Below are 20058 nucleotides of genomic sequence, written 5' to 3'. Positions count from 1 at the left end.
GAACGAGTGCCATCGAGACTGTTCTGGAGTCACTTATCCGATCAATTACTCAACACTGGCCCACTCTGAAAACCAAGGGATAAACACATTTATTATCAGTTACACATACTTACAAGTTAACAGTTGCATCTCAGCTGTGTCCAATAGTGTGGTCTACCATCTAACAGTTGGTTAACTGCTGTTCATGAAGTATAACCAGAACATTTTACAGTCAGAAAGGCAAGGAAGTAAGATAACGAGGGAATAAAAAAAAAACATATGGTGTGTGTATATATATATATATAACAATTGCAAATGCTTCATTAGCACACTTCATGCTATACATGAAACATGATAGATACATGGAGAAAGTAAAAGCTAAGATTACACTAGTGTCCATATTGTCCAAATGTTTCATATTTCTTGATTGTCACCGACAACGTAGTTTTGAGACCCAACTTATTAAAAAAAAAAAGTCTCCTGCTAATTAACTGCTTCTACGATGTGGCCCAAATGTGAAGGGTGAGGTGGGGAATACAGGCAATGTGTCCATTTGTGTACTGACACTGTAGGATGTCCTTGTCCAATTTGAGTCAAATGGGTTGTCGCATACAGTACTTATCCTTTGGGGGAGTGATAACTGATATCTGCCATAGGGCTGCAATGGCAGTAGCTGACCAGTCAGTCTAAACTAAATTGCAACAGCATACTGAACTGTCCCTGTGAGTGACAATGCTGTAGTTGCAGTGTTGAACTGCTATTTACTCATTATCTTTGTGACTACAGATATGGGACTGTGATAAAGAAAATATCACATATTATACACCAACCCCTGGTTGGATAATCTCAGGCAACAACAAAATGAATGGGTGATCTAATCGATATATTCATTTTTCAAATGGGAGGGGAGAAATTGTTGATACAAATTTACAAATTAAGCTATATGCCGACAAGACCTACAATTTACATGCCTATGACTATCAATAACTAATACATTGCGAAAGACAACAAAAATAGCCTTTCTAATCTACTTCATTCCTTTTACAAAGTAGGCTATTGTAGCCATTTGGGCATTGCTGTAGGGTTTAGAACATCAGAGTCAAGAGCAACATTACTATTGTACATCATAATTTACTTTCGGCAATAATGTTGGCAAATCTCATTTTACAAAGGGTGATAGATGCAGCCAAATTATAAAACTAACACTGATACTGAAATGAAAGGAAATGGATATTCGCACGTCGGATTACAGAAACCTGTGATAAATGTATAGTTATCCTCTATCTGGCCTAAAACAGGTCTACTTTGTCCCTGTTAAACAGGTCAATTAGAAATGTGGTCTTCTCTGTTTCAAACACTGGTTGTTAAAAAAATAATGCACTGCTCTGTTGTTGACATTCAATCTTTGACTCATGGCAGCTACAAAATCAATAAGACCGGAGGGTTCCGATGTGAGCACACAGTTTCCTTTGGAGAGAGATACAAATCAAATAGACTAAAGTCAAGAAGGGTTTTAAATCATGCCTGTCCAGAGATTATGATATAATCTGAGGAAAGGAAATCAAAAGAATAGGGCAAAAAATCCTATTCCATTCCTTTGGCAAATGGCACCCTGGTGATTTTTACTGGAGTGAAGGGTATATAAGGGGTGGATATACATTTATATGTGTAAGATGACAGTGTCTGTGCCATGAAAGTAATGTGGCAGGAAAAGTGTACAACTTTGGTGTGTGGATAAAAGTAAATCTCAGCAGCTTCCACTGCTCATCTCCATCTTGAATTTCACAGTCCCAAGCATCGTGTTGTTCCAACCCCATGGGAGATTCAACCCTGTGTGGGGGGGAAAAGCAAAGCCATTTTACAGACAACAATCTTCATCACATAGTGTTAATTATGTTATATTTAACATTATTATATTTAGTGGCTAAAAACAGGGTCGAGCAAAGGAGGTCAAAAACCATTACAATAGCAAAGCACACTCAAAACCAACTGACTGTGGTGGCGGTGGCTGGCTGTGCATTGTTGGCATTGTAGTTGAACAGGCCTTTATAACGGCCCTTCTCCTCCTTTTCCTTTGCCCTGATCTTCTCCTCCATGATCCGCAGCTCCTTGACGACTGATGGCCCCAGCGTGGTGTCCAGTTCTACCACTTTGGCGAAGTCTGCTCGTGCCTCCGTCTCATTCCACACTGCTGCGTGTGCCTTAGCCCGCTTGTAGAGGGCCTTCACGTTTGCTAAAGTGAAAAGGGAGAAAGCAAACAATGTCAGTGTTTCATTTGTGTGTCTTTATTGCTCATATTACCTGGAATCCAACATCAACTTCATGTTCTCAAAGCGGCCTGGTCAGGAGGATGCTAAGTCAGGACATGGCTATGGGTTAACAATGGACAGGACATGGCTATGGGTGTACGCTGAGCAACATTTTAAAGACTTACAGCCTAGAGTCAATGCAATTCAGTGTAGCAACACATGCTTGTGACTTGGTGACCTTTGACTTAATATGTAAAGGGTAAGGATGACCGTGACTTGCTTTCATATTTGAAGAGAAGGGAGGAGCAGTGTTCAATGACTTCGTAGTACTGGCCCTGGACTAACTGGCACTGACAGTAGTTGAGCAGCAGAGGTGTGATCATTTGGTCCAACTTGATCCATGCCTCATCTCCAGGATGCTCCTGATAGGAGTGTAAGGAAACAAGGGAATTAACATAAGGTGCAAGGGCCACTTGTGTAGATTTTCTGCGGTGTGGATCTTTTTATGTTAAAGACAACAAAGGGGGGAATAAAACATATTGCTCTCTAGAGATGTCCCAATACCATTTTTTTCAGACCAAGTACAAGTACTTAATTTTTTAGTACTCGCCTATACCAAGTACTTTTTGTTGAGTAACCACTTATTTTACTCCAATTTAAATTCTCCAATTTCATTTCATTGTCATGCCTTGTACTTGTAATGATACTGTTACCACAATAACAACGATAGAAAATTCCAAAATGTTCTTTATTTTGCTTATTAGCAATAAAACGTTTTGTTCTATTCAGACACATTCTAGTATCGTCTACCTTTCATCGTTTAAGGAAAAATGTTTACCTTGTTGTATAGCTGACTTTCTTTCATAATGCTTGAGGCAAAAAATTATAATAATAATGTATTCATCTGATTGTGTCGCCCGCCGAATATAAACATAGATGCAGATGGATCTACACAGCTGTTTTTGGCCATTTGCTGCAGTGTTGTAAACACTTGGGTCATACTTGCTCCCGCTGCATTCGTTCTATTCAACCTAATGTCAACGAATATTTTGGGTCAAAGTATCGGGCCCGGTTCCGAGTAAGAGTACTTGAGGGTGGTATCGGGCCCAAGTACCAATACCAGTATCGGTACATCTCTTGCTCTCCATTTACCAACAAAAATAATTGACTTATATGTTCTTTGACAGAAGAAGGACATCTTATCATCAAAGCAACTATTATAAAGATTAAGTGACAAACTGGACAAACCTTCATCTGTAGATTTTTGAGGCAGGCAATGCCATTGTAGTACTTCTCCGCGGCCAGCTGAATCTGTCCCTCTTTGAAAAGATTGTTGCCCTCCTCGTGGATCTGAGGAACTGCTTCGAGTTTCTCCTTGTCCGACATAGCCCACACATCCAGTCGAAACGTTCCAGGAGGCAACACCTGACAGGGCACGGTAGAATCAGTAGTCACTGGAGCTGACTAGCCTGGCATGACCGGACTAATATCACTGCGTAGATATTAGTCTGGAACTTCGGTGTGGAAGTTATATTTCCAAACAGATTGCAACGTCACAGCAATAGTGCGCTCTGATTGATCACCCACAACTCTGAGGTGAGCGAAATGTAATTAAAACTGAGAAGTGCCAGACCAATCTCTGAAGGGAATCGTTTTTTTTTTTTTCCTGTGGCAGATTTGTCTGGTTTCCAGGCTAGGAGCTACAATCACATAAAACCAGGGACACTGAAATGGTGGAACTACAGAGTTACAGTTAACAGCACCATGCACATTGCACACACTCGCTCTATAATACAGCAAACCATAGACTCCCCCATTGCATTCATGCATTGTATTGGTCATTGCAGCATTGATCTGATAAAGTATGTAATGCAAATTAATAAAATAATACACATTCCCATTTAGGCTTGGACCTTAACCCATTCTGGGCGGGAACCCGTTTTGGTGTTTTAACCCATTCTGGGCGGGAACCCGTTTTGGTGTTTTAACTAAGCATTATGTTATACTTTAGCTATTGAAAAATAGCAGATCTACAAGCTTGTAGGTCTGCTATTTTTGAAAAATCGTGAAAATGCGGCACAAATCTTTGAATATATATTCTTTCAGAAGACTTTTTTTTATTTCGACAACAGGCCTAAATGGGTTAAGCACCATGCTATTGAAAAATAACTCAAATATTTGCTTCTGGGGGGTCCCTACAAGCTTCTGCCTATACCTTTTCAATCGGGTTAAAAGTAAAACAAATATCTTGTTTGATTCATATTTTTTTGTTCTTTAGGGGGTGAACATTCAGCTAAAATAGCAGATCTACAAGCTCACTCACAACGAGTCCCGTTCCGACACCTGAGGTTGTAGCTATTGATGAATACATTGAATATATATATATATATATATGTGTAGACTTACAAAGTAATCATGTGAAATTTTCTTGTGACATCATTATGTTTACACTGCTTTAAATAATGTTATGTTCTGAATCCAAAGTAGGTGCTACAGAGAACGATGTGTGAACCTTTGCACTGTTGTTTTCTTATGTAAAATTCTAAAGTGATTATGCTTATTATGCTTTATACTCATTGTTTTTGAATGATTATCCATAGATTTTGTATCTATTCTCATAATATGTAGCATGTGCTACCAATGACACCTGCCCATGAACTACAGATGTAAATTAGCTGTATAGCCATCTCTGGTGCAACATTTTTATCTCACTCAATGCCACAGGACGCCTTCTGATGCCTGAGCGCACGCTTATTTCTTCTTCTTTTTTTTGTCCTTTTTCTGCTGCACAAGCTCTACACTTGTAGGTCCACTAGGTGGCACTGAAGGCATTGTCCCCTTTAAATAAACATAAAAATGAATAACAATACCAGCCACACACTAACCTCCAACATATCTATAGTGAAGGTGAGGGGTTGTGGAGAGGCTTGGAGGTGATCCAAATCATGGTGCCCTAGAGAGTGATGGGAGTGGATCTGTGCGATACCACAACAGTGCCTCTGGCCCTCCAGGGGGTCTTTGCCCGCGCTGATGTTCCTCAGAGACTGGGACACAAGTGGATACAGTGCTGTATGCTGACAAAAGAGGGGATGAGGACAGGTCAGTGAAAAGTAGACCAATAATACTGGAAAGCAAATAAGAATATATAGAATTAAAGAAACAGCCAGCAGCAATAAAAGAGCAAAACAACTTTAATTAAGCCCTGCCTGGCCAGTTTACTAACCTTGGTGTCACAGGTGAAGTCTGCGACCTCAGATTCTCGCATGGTGATGACTATCCTCTCCCACACAGCCAGTTTGAACTTCTTCCCCAGGATGAGCTCCATGGGTTTGCTGCACCCCCCCATTTTCCGAGAGTCATCCAGCACGGTTCCATCAAGCTGGGTGGTGCGGTAGTGGAAAACCACCTAGTGTACAGGACAGGTTTAGTTGATCCTTAACATCTGTATTGTTCTTCATGTCCTCGCTCACTGCCTTTTTTTTTGCTATTCTTTTAATGTTTTGTGCTTTTTCTTTACTTCTTTAGTGTTCTGTAAAGCACTTTGAGCTGCATTTCATGTCATGAAAGGTGCTATAGAGGGTATGCGCGTGACATCATCATCAAACCCGGAGGTTGTGCAGGAATGCGTACTGAGTGGCAAAAGTACTTTCTGGCCTTGACAGCCCATACATCCAAACAGAAAAGTCCTATCTGATTGCATTAAACAATGTTAAACTCACTTTGCCTGTTGCTTTGCCACTCGATTTGCCACTCGATGTGCCATTCACTTTAAGCATGCGCATACCCTCAACCCTCTATACAAATAAAGTGTATTATTATTAGAAGAGAAGAGATGGGATGGAAAGAGGCGAACTTAGAGCACACTGCCCAACAGATAAATCACATTGTTAAAAAAAATATATAGAAAATAAAATATCCATTTATGTTTTACAATTTGACAGGTCATGATTTTCTTAATTCAGATAAATTCAGATATTCATATAGGTAAATTGGAACAGTATTGGAACTCGCCATGAATGGCATTTGTCGACCGAATATTCTGTCCAACCACAAACACAGAAAACAGACATACAGTACATGCCAACCAATGACCACTTGTGAAAACATGCCATCCTGTCCCGCCTACTCTTGTCATCAGATGAAAAAGAAGGGAGAGATATCTACATCTAACCAGATTAGCGACTTTTATTTCACAAAATATGCACCATGTTTTGACAGTCAATCATAACAATGATGTTTGGCCTGATCCAGGTGACAGCTAGTGCAGTCTCTAACGCAATAGTTACTTACTGATTCTGATAGCATTAGCTCCTTAGCCATACTCTAGTTCTGGGTCTAATTCGAGTTGCGGGATTCAATCCGTTACTCTCTTATAAGCATGATTGTTTTGTATTACCTTGGTTCCATCGGGAAAAATAGGTAGCACTCCTTTACCAGGGCTGACTACTTTCTTTTGTATCCCTTCTTCTAGCAGCGTTCGCACCACCTCCTCCATCCTTATCCTCGTCCGTCCGTCACTCAGACAGATGCTATGCGCCTCCTCAGAGATGGCGAAACTAGTGTGAAATCGAACTTCCTGCCACGGACTTCAAAATAAGACTTCCATTGACATGATGATGTTACATTTCGTTTGAAAAAGTCTCTAGGAGTAGGAACTATTTGATTGGATATATCTCTTGAAAATAGCAGCAGACTATATAGCTCTACATAGCAAGTACAAGACAAGTATTGGAGATTGGATATACTATATCCAATCTCCAATACTTACGCAAGTAATAGCCAAAATTGTACTTGGGGTGCAGGGGTGCGTTCGGAAATGCGCACAGGGAGCGCACTCATCCTTTACTTTCCACCACTGAGTAAGTAGTGGTGGTCAAACGGATTAGACATGCAATAACTGTGGTAATGGTAAACTGTGTCAGACTGACAGATCACTTTAATCCAAATAAATCATTTTAATAAAAAAATATAATTTGAAGGCCGAATGAATCCATTTCCAGAGTTAGTAATTACTATTGCTCACTTGACACAGCTGACAGAGAACGCGACCTGGTTTGACGTCAGCGCCTGAAATCGGGCCTCCTCAGACCTCTAGTGGCGACACAGTATACTACAGGCACTGGGTACTAGTGGGTAGAGAGCGAGGAGGAGGGATTGATTGATTGATTGAAATATTTATTAACAGTGTGCAGAATTACAGTACATTTCAAGCACAAACTCAATACAAAGACTGTTAACTGTGAGTGGATGACCCAATTAAGCATTACACTTGTTTACAAGAGGGTCCACCATGTTCAATTCATCAAAGAGGAGAGCATGCTTTTTGATTGATTGAATACTTCACTTATATACTGTATTAACAGTTTGCATGGACAAGCACTGGCCTGGGGAATACAATACCTGCTAAAAGGATGAATCCAAGAAAGCCTTTCAGCTTGTTTCCATAATTAATTCGCCATGAGAGCACTGCAATTTTCAACTGATAGAGGCTAGGTCTGTAAATACAGATCTGTAAATGTAGGCCTACTTGTATTACTGTCTGTTGATGATTTCTTATATGTTATTGAATGTGTTTAAATGGGAGGAGTCGAGTACCACAATGGAAACAAGCCTTTATATGACTTGATGTAATCTTTTTAGCAATATTGTAGGCCTATGTACTACTGTATTATTTTGCAAACTATTAATAAAGTATTCAATCGCCGGATTTTGCGAGGTGGCGCCCACAAGGTTTAGTTTAGGTGCCCGCAGCCCGACCCCTTATTATCTGTCGGTGTTATAACCTGGTGGTTACAACGTTGGCCGAACCACTGCCACTCAAATAAGTGTCCAAAGGTTTCATCATGTCATGTGACTCAACGCGGAAGTGATGTGAAGACATTGTTCTCTGTAAGGCTTTCTTTCCCTCATTTCTCTCATGCTATAGTGATCCTGTCTGTAGCAAGATACTTGTCAACGGTCCTGCTGGAGTTGATTCATAAATTACATCGTATAGCACGGCAGATATACCCACGTTGTGGAAAGATGATGAACGCTGCCGCTGCTGAGAGAAACAAGGAGCCCATCCTAGCGGTTCTCCGTGAATGCGTGGACCCAGAGAGGCGCTTGCAGCAGGCTCTGGAGATCTCATCGGGCACTGGTCAACATGTCACACACTTTGCTCAGTCTTTGAGGAATATAACATGGCAGCCGTCTGAAAATGACCCCCAGTGTCTAACCAGGCAAGTTTATTTCCATAGTAGTCTATAATAAGTAATGAAACCAAAAATTGAAAAATGGGATTATTCCAAATAAGATAGGCCTTATATTTACATAATTTACCCCTTGCTGTTAATATTTAGTAGGGGTCATTTGTCAAAAGAAAATGCCATTCATAACGTCTTTGCAAAATCATAGATGCTTTGCTGGGCTGGAAGCATTGAAAAACATCTCTTTTGTTCCCATTCTTAGTATAGAAGCATACAGAGCACACCATCAAATGGACAATGTAAAGCCTGTCATCCATCTAGATGCCTCTCTACCCTGTGAGAAGTGGGGAGGGATCCAGTTAGAGAGCTTGGATCTGATACTCAACATAAACATGATTCACATTTCTCCGATCGCTTGTACAGAGGTAGGGATGCAAAATAATAACAATAACTTGGATAATTCACTGTTTCAGACTTTCAGTGTTGAAGTTAAAGCCTTGGCCAGCACTGTTATTTTTATTTTTTTTGTCTTAAGTGTGTGGCAATATAAATCTAAATTATTATTATTCAAATGATTAGTATTCCTATAGTTACACACACATACAGTAACTGTGTTACAACTGTTTTGAGATCATACCCGAGTGACTTATCTTTCTTTGTAGGGGTTATTCAAAGGAGCAGGAACTGTCTTGAAAGCACAAGGAATCCTGTTGACATATGGAGTGAGTAAAATAAAAAATCACAAATTGTGCTGTTATTTGTATAAAGGTAAAGGGAGAAAGCAAACAATATGTCAGCGTTTCTACTGTGTGTCTATTGATCATGTTAACTGGAATCCAACATCAACTCCATGTTCTCAAAGGGGCTGGTCAGGAGGATGCTAGGACGTGGCTATGGATTGTCCACGCTGTCGCTGAGAAACACATACATTTTGCAGCCAAGAATATAGTTTAGTGTAGCAAAGATGTCTTGGTGACTTAATATTGGTGACCTAATAATCACAAAGTGTGCATGTTCTTAAATCCTAAAGATGAATATTGGTAATCATTTATTTAATATTGACTACCGGTATATTTATGGTGTTAGGTTTATTTGAAAATGAAGATGAAGTGCAGTGTTTTGTTTCTATTTGCAGCCCTATGCCGTGAATGGACAGATCACCCCACAAAGCAACGTTGACTTTGATTACAGTCTAAGGCAGAGGTACAGTCGTCTACAGTTTGTGTTGAATATGATATGCTAGTGTTAAGGTAGTGGTTTGTTTCTGATGCTTCTCTAATAGTGATGTGGCTAAATAGAATAATATGCATGTGATGTCTGATGTGTGTGTACTCACTGTGTACCCTTGCTCTACGTTAACTATTCCTTATCTTACAGGAACCCAGAGTGGGGCCTTAGAGACATTTCACTTATCAGTGCAGTGGCACAGAAGAATGGCTTGTTTCTGGAGAAAGTGGTTAGTAGCTATAGCCCTATAAGCACTTCACTACTTACTTACGTACTTAAGCGTACTTAACTTATTGGCATATTCATATATGGCATATATAACATGACTAAACTAAAACTAAAACTAGAACCCTGTATACAGTACACATGAATAGTGAAATAAATTGTTAGGGGCGCCAGGTTGAAAATGGCTAAGCTTTCAATATGTTTGATTACTTAAATACTACATAAGAGTATTTGTTTTCTTAGTTAAATTACAATACTACACTGTAAAAATTCTATGCTCTACATTTTGAGTTGTGAATGTGACGCTTGTTTTTCTTTGTAGGTGGACATGCCGGCTAACAACAAGTGTCTTCTGTTCCGGAAGGAGAGTTTAGTGTAAACGACACCATACAGTAATACTGTATGTCTCTTTCTTGGATGCCAACAAGAGAACCTGTTTATTTCAGCTCTCATCACCATTAGTCTAAAATGCACAATGAACTTTACCTAACAGACCTTGAAATTATATATAGTGCCAATTGCCAAATTAACTAGATTTCCTTATATTGTCAATGGTGAATGCCATTTGAAGTAGGAAGTTGTTCCGATCGGATCGGGTGACCGGGCCGATCACGTCATTTTCAAATGATCGGAATCGGATCGGAAACGTGATCGGGACATCGATAGCATCAATGTTATATCCATATCATGATATTAGACTGGATATTGTCTGTGATTTGGGATATTGTACTATTGTAATTTGTCATATGGCATAAACGTGTTCTATAAATATCGGATCGGGAAAAATCTAATGATCGGAAATCGGATCGGGAGCAAAAAAACATGATCGGGACATCCCTAATTTGAAGGAATCATATGAGCCCCAAATGTATACTTTGTGTAATTTGAAGTGCAGTATATTACTCACTCTACTTTAGTTTGTGAGTAAAGATTCAATATTTTTATTTGTTACATCTCATATACTAGTTCACAAGAATATTTGTATGTTACAGCTATTTCACAGTAAAAACAATAAACAGGAAAACAACTTATCGTTCAAAATCATTGTGTATACGGTACATAATGCATCAGAAAGGCAACCGATCAACACAAAGCAACCAATCAACACAAATTGAAATGTTCTAGAGAAGAAATACATACAAATCACTAGAAAATGTCTATTCACCTCACAAGCTCTGTTAGCTTGTACATTGACTATTTTCACAATTTTATTTAAAAAATATATAATAAAAGGAACCAATTTGGGCATAAAAGGTTTCCACCCGACAGCAATGATATGCTTGTTTGAGCAAGCAGCTTTAATCCTGAAAGCGTTGCAACATCTCACAGGTCTTTTTGTCCAGCACCTCGCGGATCTTCTTGAGTCTGCGGTCAGTGATGGGTCGGACATAGCTGTCTGGTTGCACAACAGCCATGCCATCCTGCACTTCACCCATTACTAGCAAGGGGCCCTCTTCCATGGTGATGTTTGGACAGGGACAGCTCCAGTCTATCTTGGCAAGGGTAACCTCCAGGTGTTTAGTGTTAAAGAAATTCAGGCCCATTTTTTCATCCCTGAGGATGTCCTCAAGGCTGAAGCGGGCAATCCCCGAGTCCAGGTCCTCGATTAGCTCTGTCACTCGCCCTACAATGGCAAAGTCACTCCGGCACAGACTGGGCACCATCTTCCCTCTGACCCTGCAGGTCTTACAGGGCTTGTTCTTGGGCTGTGGGCAGTTTGCCTCACACTCTTTTTTAGTGCGGAAGCTGTTTGCGTTCCCGTGACAACCGCCGTAGGCGAAAGCCTGGCACTGTTTCATGATGGAATTCCAGGCCCATCGGGCCTCCCAGGTCTTGCAGGGTCCCTGCACAGCAGGCAAGGAGCAGATCCTCAGTCCCTCGCGTTGGCAGGACGACCGGCACTCCTCATAGGTCCCAAATCGGTTGCGGCTATCCTCACATCCGCTGTTGCTGAAAGGCGCACAGTTGCCCAGTTTGCTGTCATAGTACCAATCCACATGCCGTTCTCGGCTGCACACTCTCTGGTCTATCTCGGCCAAGCAGTCAGCTGGTGAGAATGGCCGCCCCATGGGCATCTCAGGATCATCGGAGAAGTCATACTCCCCCCGACGGATAACAGACAGTGGGTAATCAGCATGGAGAGCCCCTGCAGCATTCCGTGCAATGCATGAGTAGATGCCTGTATCCCACACCTGTGCATTGTAAATCACAAGCTGTCCAATATTTGTGATAACAACATTACCATACATCTGGTCGGGCCTCATGACGAGCCGCTCACGTCGTTCGCTCTGCTTCTCCCAGGTCACATCTGGTCTGGGGACTCCGACCACATCGCAGTGGAAGTTGACAGTGCCCCCCACATAGATGGACTGGTGGCTAGGATTAGAGAACAGTGTAGGAGGCATGGGATTCTCCAGGGAGGAGGTGGGTGTGGGATGTGCTGTGGTGTCCTGGGGCAGTGGACTGGTATTTGGCCCGGCAAGGTAAAAGCGGCAGGTGACCACAGTCAGGGTCACGCCGCGAACGCAGGCCTCCCCGTCCATGTAGCAGCGGTTAAAGTAGGTGAGGCCATCAGAGGCACATGTAAAGTTTGGTTCTTTCTCACAGCGGTCCTGGCATTTGCAGATAGGCTGCCCCTCCCAGATGTCACAGGTTGCTCCCTGCTGGCTGCAGATAAAGCCTTGACAGGTAGCTGTGGACCCAAGGGCCCCGTTTCCCTCCCCTCCACTTTGTCCATCTGGCTGGGCAGGCGATCCATCTGAAAACCGTGCAGCCACACAGCTGTTCAGGCCGCACACATTGGTGCAACACTTCTCAAAGTCAGCGCAATCCTGTAAAGAATGAGGACAGGATTTACTGAAGCAAATATGGGGTACCTATTAATTGAAAATATAAAAAATAGGTAAATACAAGTATACAACTATATGGTCAAAGAAAAAAAGCAACATACTGTAATTGATTTAACCATGATTTTCTTAAACTACGTGGGATTATTAAGATGTTTACATTCACCTCATCAACGTTGCACTCCCTCTCACAGGTGCTCTGTGCATCAACCCATAGATTATTATTCAGTTTGTTGGGACAAAGTCCTGGATGTTCAACTTTGGATCCTGCCACACTTGCACACAATGAAAGCTCGGGAAATGCACAGGTCAAAAATAATAATGAATAAATCCTTAAATACAGTTTATTTGAACCAGGCGCCCTTTCCCAGCGTGTATCAATTTTACATCCATCCTTACGGTGTTCTTGAGTAATTATATGCATTGTTGCTCTTTTGCGTAAATCAATCCCCGGCTAATTCCATAACTGGTAGGTCTTCAAGTTCGGAAAGATTTGCACTGATCACTGAGATCATCCGTATGGTGATGTCGGATGAGCACCAATTTGTTTTCGTGCAGAGAAGAAAAGTAGCCTAATGAACAAACGTGAAAAAAAAAGAAAGAAAAAAATGTCCATGTGCTGGATATCGACGGTAGGAAATATTCCAATCATGCATTTAAAAATAAATAAAAAATGATTACATTTGTTGTTTAAAGAAAATGTAGGCTATAGAACTATAATGAATATAGCTACTACTATCTTATTTAAGTCCGTTCCCCAGAAGAGCAAGACGGGCGGACTGAACAGCAGCACAATGAGAAAGAAAGACGCAACATCAGTCTTTCAGGCGGGGTGTGAATGGAGGTGCAAAGGGCAGCCCCCTCTGACCGCCCCCACGGTCGTCCTGTGTCTGAAACTTTTATGAAGGAACACCATGCGCTTAAGCAACTGGACAAACATTGTAAAAACATCAAAGAAATCGTGGGGCCATTTTGGCAAGCTGTCCCAACACTAGTGCGCACGGAACCAAGCATTCCGGTGTTTTGTGTCCATGACATGACATCATGGGCTAAATAAGGTAATCGTTTGAGTTTGAACCCCTTCAGAGATCTACATCATGGTTATTATTCCATTCCATTTTTGACAACTCAACTGCAGTTCTCTGCAGGCTACCACCCAAGTGTTTTACGCAATAGCCTATAAGTTTGATCAATGTAGCCTATAGGCCTACCGTCCAATCGTCCATAATTTTAAGAAAGAAACTTCGGAGGCCTATGGGTGACTCAACTCATCATGAGGTGTGGCGCATCGTGTGTGAGACGAGAATAATCGAAAAACGCTGTTTATACGTTCTTGTCTAGACGTCTGTCAATTTACCACCATCCCTCATTCACACAAAGCCCACAGATGCCGCGGTCAGGTGGGAAGACGTAAAGCTCCACATTTTCAATAGTATGCGACTCATCTTTGTCCCAGTATGCCTCCGAGGCTATGAGAAGCAACTCCCCTCTTCCTTTCATTGAAAGTAACCCTTCAACCTTTGGATGACTTTTGACCGCACGGTATTCAAGCTCTGCGGTGATGTCCCGGTTTTCCGCGACTGCCCAGCAGCATCTAATAAATGCAGCACCCCCACAGATTTAGTGCACTTGAGCATCATACCGGCCTATAGGCCACCCTGGACTGGACAAAGACACCAACCAAGAATTCCCAGAATTAAATCACTGAATTTGATGGAGATTGGGTAGGTGATAATAATCAAAACATGCCGTTTTTGTAAAACAATTTAATTAAAATGCAATGCCATTGTGCTTTTTAACCCTCAACTCTTCAGTGACAATGGGGACACAATTACAATCAACCTCTTGTTCTGTATCTTTAGATTGGCAGTTCTTATTGTCATACATACAATGCTTTACGTTTTGTTGGTCTATTATTTTTCCTAGAACACCACATAAACAGGCACATTAACAGGAAACATGCACATATATTTGTATGTCCAGTTACCAGTACTGGTAACATGGTTGGGAATGTTAAAGTATAAATGCAGCACAAGAGCACATTATCAGAGGTGGGAAGAATTTAAGTTAACTAAAATTCAGCCAGGAAGCACTGCTGCCTCAGTTGAACTTCACTCCAATAAGGCTACATAAGCACAGATTAGAAAAATCATCAAAACAATGGCTCAATAGACAAAAACCCTCATGTACAGAGCATTATTAAAATACTTTCCACCGCTATAAGAAAAGGAAACTGTTTCACACCTCGTTCAATCCTGGTTATCAGTCTGAAAAGTGGCTTCTATATCAGTTTGTTAGAACAAACTAGAGCCAAACTAGAACAGAACCTATTATGCTAAACTATTTTATTAACAGCTCCATTGCAGTAGCAGCAATGTAGTAAGCACTATAAGCAAACATTTCAGAGGTCAAAAGGCCACGGCTGAGCAAACAGACTTGAATTTGCAAATGGGTTTCTCCTCAGCAGTTAGTGCTCTCTGAATTCTCTTCAAGTTTTAGCCTAATTTATACGTCCATGTTTCTCACCAAAACACCTAATTTTCAACAGTTGAGAATCAGTTGAGCTAATTCCGGCAAGCACGAGTCATCTGACAAAGATTTAGATTTTGCTGACTTCACACAAAAAAAACCCTGTTAAAGCAATCATGATAGAAACAGACAGTTTATTGTAAGTAAACAGATCAGATAGACTGTCTCATGATTGCTGGAAATGGAAGAGTAATATTAAGTAAAACCTTTGGAGAATCACAAAATTCCTAAAATTAAGCCATCCTGGCTGGTCAAAGGAAAATTAAATAAAATACATCTTTATTTAAATGGTTCAGCGCCATTGAGGTTGCAAGTGATTCCAACCACCAAAAGCTAAAGAATTGTTAAGTATTATAGTGACAAATACAATACCAAATAGTTTCCCCAAAACAGTCAAGATGAAACCAGCACAGATCAGATACAGATCAAACAGAAAAGAAGCAGTCACAAGCAGCATGTATATTTACAATTGCATGTCCTATTTTAAATAGTCCTTATGCACACCAACAGAGGACAGGTGCATCGGATAACTGGAACTGGAGAAGTCAGGCATCTTGCCTGATGAAGGTCTGAACGCTCAATAAAAATAATGCTGTAAGTGAGGACAGTGTGCGGGATCCCATTTTTCTCTATTTTAAATACTAAAAACAATCCTTTTGACAAATGTTTACCATTGTCCTTCCACTGTTTTGTAGTGTAACGACAGTAACTCCGACTTAGCTTGGCGTGCATCTGTAACCGGGGCCCGGACCAGTCACTTCTTGCTTGAATTCTCCAATGACAGGCAAACAAGATCCACGTCAGCTTCAAATGGAACAGAACTGCAACCACCCAAGCCAATTCCAAATGGTAACTAAGCTGTAGTAGTACAATTCTATCCCTTTCTGAGGATTGGTGCCATTTCCTGGCCTGGTGAACCTGGGGAGCACCAGTGAAGCTCATACTGTCCCCATGCTTGCAGCCCACCGTCGCTATGATATCTTACAGTTCCCCTTGGAAGAGGATGTGGAGTTTTTGGGGGGGCTCTGCGGTGGCCTGAAGGACTTTGAGCGTTTCAGACTGTTGCCTTTGCTGTTGCTGCCGCTGCCAGCAGCCCCTGAGGCTGCGCTGTTGGTCACCGAGTAGGAGCGTCCGTGCATCATGACGGCATTCATGCCATTCGCCATGGAGAAAGACTTGAGGTGGGACTTGATGGACACAGGGAGGGGCAACTTGTCAATGAGGTGGACCGGTGTGCAGGAAACAATCGAACGGCAACAAAGGTCCTGCAGGCTGAACACTGGAGAAAAATAGACATTTTACTTGGTTATAGAACTGGATGGTATGGCATGCCAGGAAAACGGCACTTTGAAGTGTGAACCAATACGTCCCTATTTTGGTTATGTCATTACAGGCAACACGATTTTTCACAATAGCACATCAAGCTCATCATTATGCAATGTTGTGATTCTAGACTGGCTATTTGTATTTATTTTTATAGGGCTTAAGCAGTTAAACAGCAGGTTGTAAAATTTTTAACAGTGATAATTTATATCATCCATGTCCAATTATAAAAATGACATAAGGAAAACGCATACACTAATAAGTTTGGAACATACAGGTCTTTTTTGACTCCTTACCTCTGTTAGGCCTCCAGAATTTCTCCATGCCATGCCTCATCAGCACGATACGCGATAATTCTGTGAAGGACTCGATGACGTTGAAGTTGCACAACGGACTGACCTCAAAGAAGGTCATGCTATTCTTCTCAGCATAAGCCCTCGCTTGCTCCGTTGGCACCTGTCGTTTGAAGGCCAGATGAAGCCGGTTCCCCACTAGGATCCTGGGCACACCTGGAGCATGCTGATGGAAACAGATTAACAGAACAGGATTTTTGGTTTTATTCTATCACAGCAGGTGAAGCAATCAAATAAACCAAATCCCACACTTAAAACATGACCATTCATGATGTTTCTATGGCCATGTCTCCTTCTCATGCACACACGTATTAGTGGTGGGTATTGCCTGGCCGTGCAACGTCACGATCGATACGTATCACGATACAGAGTCCTAGAGACCACAGATTGCCGATGTTTTGACAAATATATTGTCAGAAGGTTTAGGATAACATTTAAACAAAAAGCAAGAAAAAATATATACAAATTAATAATGTTTTGATGGATAAATGCAAAAGATGTAAGTAATCATATATATTGACGTAATTTTTTTTTGTTTTAAGTCACGTCAGACACAGAATTTCCTGCCATATCGATAGGGTACGATATGATTATCAGCAAGGTATACGATATTGATTAATTGAACACACCCCTAACAGGTATGCACATATCATGCAAACTTGCTGATGAGGATAAACAAGCCTCTTTCCCAGTGCAGTAATGATATAAGTAAGGGATAATATCTGGCTAGGTGGTCATTGTCGGGAGATAATTCACCGACAGGGAGTTTAACCACCGAGGCGAAGCCGAGGTGGTTACACTCCCTGAAGGTGAATTATATCCCGACAATGACCACCTAGCCAGATATTATCCCGCTTATTACATGGCTAACTAACATAAATTAATACATTGACCCAAAACACAACAAAAAAAGTATTCCATAAGTTCGCGCTGGCTGCGTCTGCCCAGCTGCAGGGCTGCAGCACTGTCAGAAAACAAGGAAGTGAGTTGATCAAATAGAATCCATTTTCGGGTCCTGCTTCGTCTATTTCTCGCTCAAATGTTTTCAAAAACATTTTTAAGAGCAATGTTTAGCTGTAAATTACATTGTGTGTCACTAGTGTGTGTGTTTACATGGCTGTTATGTTGGAAACGGCAGTAAATCAAGCGGGGCGCAGCCGTGCAGCTGGTGGTGCTCAGAGGGTTTGATTAGGCAGCGGTCATTATACAGCGGAGCGGTCATTATCATGAGATAACTCACCGCTGAATTAAGCGATTGACCAATCAGAATCAAGCATTCAACCAAGCCATGTAATAAGGCATGATAAGTTATAACGCCCCTAACTTGTAGTGTTATGCTGGATTCACACCAAGAGCGATGGTGGTTTTCCTCCAAGCATTTCTTTTGTCCACTAAATGGGTGTGTACAAACTAAGCATCTGAATCATCCACATCACCTTTGTGAGTATAGTTCATACAACAGGGAGTTTCCAATCGGTTGCCACTTTGTCTTATGGTGTGAATTCAACATGAGCCCCAGTCAAAATGCTCTTATCCAGTTTACCTCATCAATCTCACGGATCCAGCGGTCAATGCCATCAAATGACCAGCCATTAGTGATGTCATACACAAGCAGGATTCCCTTTTGTGACAAAGTCAAACAAGAGTAAGTATTAACCAATTACAATTTAGCTATTTATCACTTGTGCAGTGTCTAACAAAACACAAGATCAGAGTAAATTGCATGGACCCTAGTCAAACAAACAGGGAAAGTGGACAATTAAAACATTACCTATTGAGAAACAAGGTAAAGAAGATCACAGGTAAAATTGAACATGTCCTCCTTACCTGTGCCCCACGAGAATAAGACCTGAAGATGGTACAAAATCTGCCTTGCCCAGAGGTGTCCCTGTTGAGGACACATAAATCAGAAACAAATCACCTGGCTAGACAGTTACCTTCAATGCAGTTAGTATTGAAATAATCCTCTGTCTGGAGTCTAGCATTTTGTTTTAAAATGCAATTTTGGGTCAAGGGCCAACTTGGATGTAAAAACAGCCTGTACCTACCACATCTCTAACTTCACTCTTTTTCCATCCAACAGGATTGTAGTGCTCTTGTAGTCAATCCCTAAGAACACACAATAATCATGATCATCTGTGACACAGAGTCCGACAATCGTTAGCAAAATTAATACAAAGCTGGTACAAAAATGGTGTTTACACAGTGTACTCACCACTGCTATAGGCGTAGGGAGACTCTACTGATCCGTCTTGCAAACTGTCCAGAATCTCTCCCTTCCCAACATCACTGTCTCCCACCAACAAGAACTTGAGGAGATAGTCGTAGCTCTTGACAGGGCTCCCCTGGGCCCCTACCACCCCACCCTGGGCCCCTACCACCCCACCCTGGGCCCCCATCACCCCACGCATCGGATTCTTATATTACAGAGTAGAGCTTTGAGCTCGCCAGTGGCGCCACCCTAAATGTTTTACTTTTAAGGAATGTTGTTAGCTTGTAAGCGAACTGTGGTTAACATCCACGACCTCTGCAAGATCATGTAAACGAAACCTTCATCTTCCAGCCTGTATATAAGTAACCAATGTTATAATGGATTAGTATGGGCTACAACCGCTACCACTTGCATTGTCTGTAGCTGTTAGCATGAAGAATCATAACAGCGCTAGCTGGCTAGCCTGGCTCGTTAGCTAGCCAGCAGAAACGCAGTTAAAACGTTAGTGCTAGTGAGTCGTTATAGTCCGTATGAAGATGACACTTCACCAAATCAACTTGTAATCTATTTATTTTGTGTTGAATAAAAAAAAAACTATAGAAATAACTGCTCTGCAAATCTCACCAACACGACCACCATCATCATCAACGTCGGTGTTGGAACTTCCTAGTTCTTATACGTCAGCAGCTATACAATATCCGGTTAGAAGACGAAGCCCCACCCACGCATATACATTTATAGTTTAAACGTATTAATCAAATATGAAACAAACAACCCACAATTTTGTGGTGGGTAATTAATAACCACACAATATATTACCAGTATTACGCCTGAGAGGGCGAGAAGCGACCTGATGGTCACGCCTCGTGACATCACGTCTCCATATGGTCATCCCTCATGACACGTCACGCCACCAAATATGGCCAT

General features: G+C 41.4%; 4 protein-coding genes across 4 annotated transcripts; 1 reads left to right on the top strand and 3 right to left on the bottom strand.

Moving 5' to 3' along the window:
• Positions 1-73: 73 nt before the first annotated feature.
• On the bottom strand, positions 74-6801 carry aip (aryl hydrocarbon receptor interacting protein). The gene is made up of 7 exons (XM_079500422.1): positions 6625-6801; positions 5452-5634; positions 5114-5302; positions 3477-3653; positions 2509-2650; positions 1974-2212; positions 74-1809 (listed from the first exon to the last, which is right to left on the bottom strand). Exons 1-7 carry the CDS (start codon positions 6721-6723, stop codon positions 1804-1806), a joined length of 1035 nt encoding a protein of 344 aa, XP_079356548.1. The 5' UTR covers positions 6724-6801; the 3' UTR covers positions 74-1803.
• A 1205-nt stretch (positions 6802-8006) lies between these two features.
• Positions 8007-10900, top strand: mettl26 (methyltransferase like 26). Its single transcript, XM_079500426.1, has 6 exons — positions 8007-8449; positions 8679-8841; positions 9079-9138; positions 9552-9619; positions 9794-9872; positions 10191-10900. The coding sequence occupies exons 1-6, from the start codon at positions 8253-8255 to the stop codon at positions 10245-10247; spliced, it is 624 nt and encodes a 207-aa protein (XP_079356552.1). The 5' UTR covers positions 8007-8252; the 3' UTR covers positions 10248-10900.
• A 266-nt stretch (positions 10901-11166) lies between these two features.
• Positions 11167-13138, bottom strand: wfikkn1 (WAP, follistatin/kazal, immunoglobulin, kunitz and netrin domain containing 1; the record flags this gene model as incomplete). The annotated part of the gene is made up of 2 exons (XM_079499503.1): positions 11167-12699; positions 12881-13138. 2 exons carry the CDS (start codon positions 13136-13138, stop codon positions 11167-11169), a joined length of 1791 nt encoding a protein of 596 aa, XP_079355629.1.
• Positions 13139-15357: 2219 nt separating this feature from the next.
• On the bottom strand, positions 15358-19824 carry LOC306922664 (ras-related protein Rab-40C-like). Its single transcript, XM_079500423.1, has 6 exons — positions 19135-19824; positions 18968-19028; positions 18747-18807; positions 18463-18540; positions 16863-17085; positions 15358-16522 (listed from the first exon to the last, which is right to left on the bottom strand). The coding sequence occupies exons 1-6, from the start codon at positions 19328-19330 to the stop codon at positions 16215-16217; spliced, it is 927 nt and encodes a 308-aa protein (XP_079356549.1). The 5' UTR covers positions 19331-19824; the 3' UTR covers positions 15358-16214.
• Positions 19825-20058: the final 234 nt, after the last annotated feature.

The sequence above is a fragment of the Electrona antarctica genome (genome assembly GCF_951216825.1).
Source record: "Electrona antarctica genome assembly, chromosome: 4".
NCBI classification, from domain to species: Eukaryota; Metazoa; Chordata; class Actinopteri; order Myctophiformes; family Myctophidae; genus Electrona; species Electrona antarctica.
The sequence above is the reverse complement of the archived record's forward strand: the minus strand, read 5'-3'. Positions and strand labels throughout refer to the sequence as shown.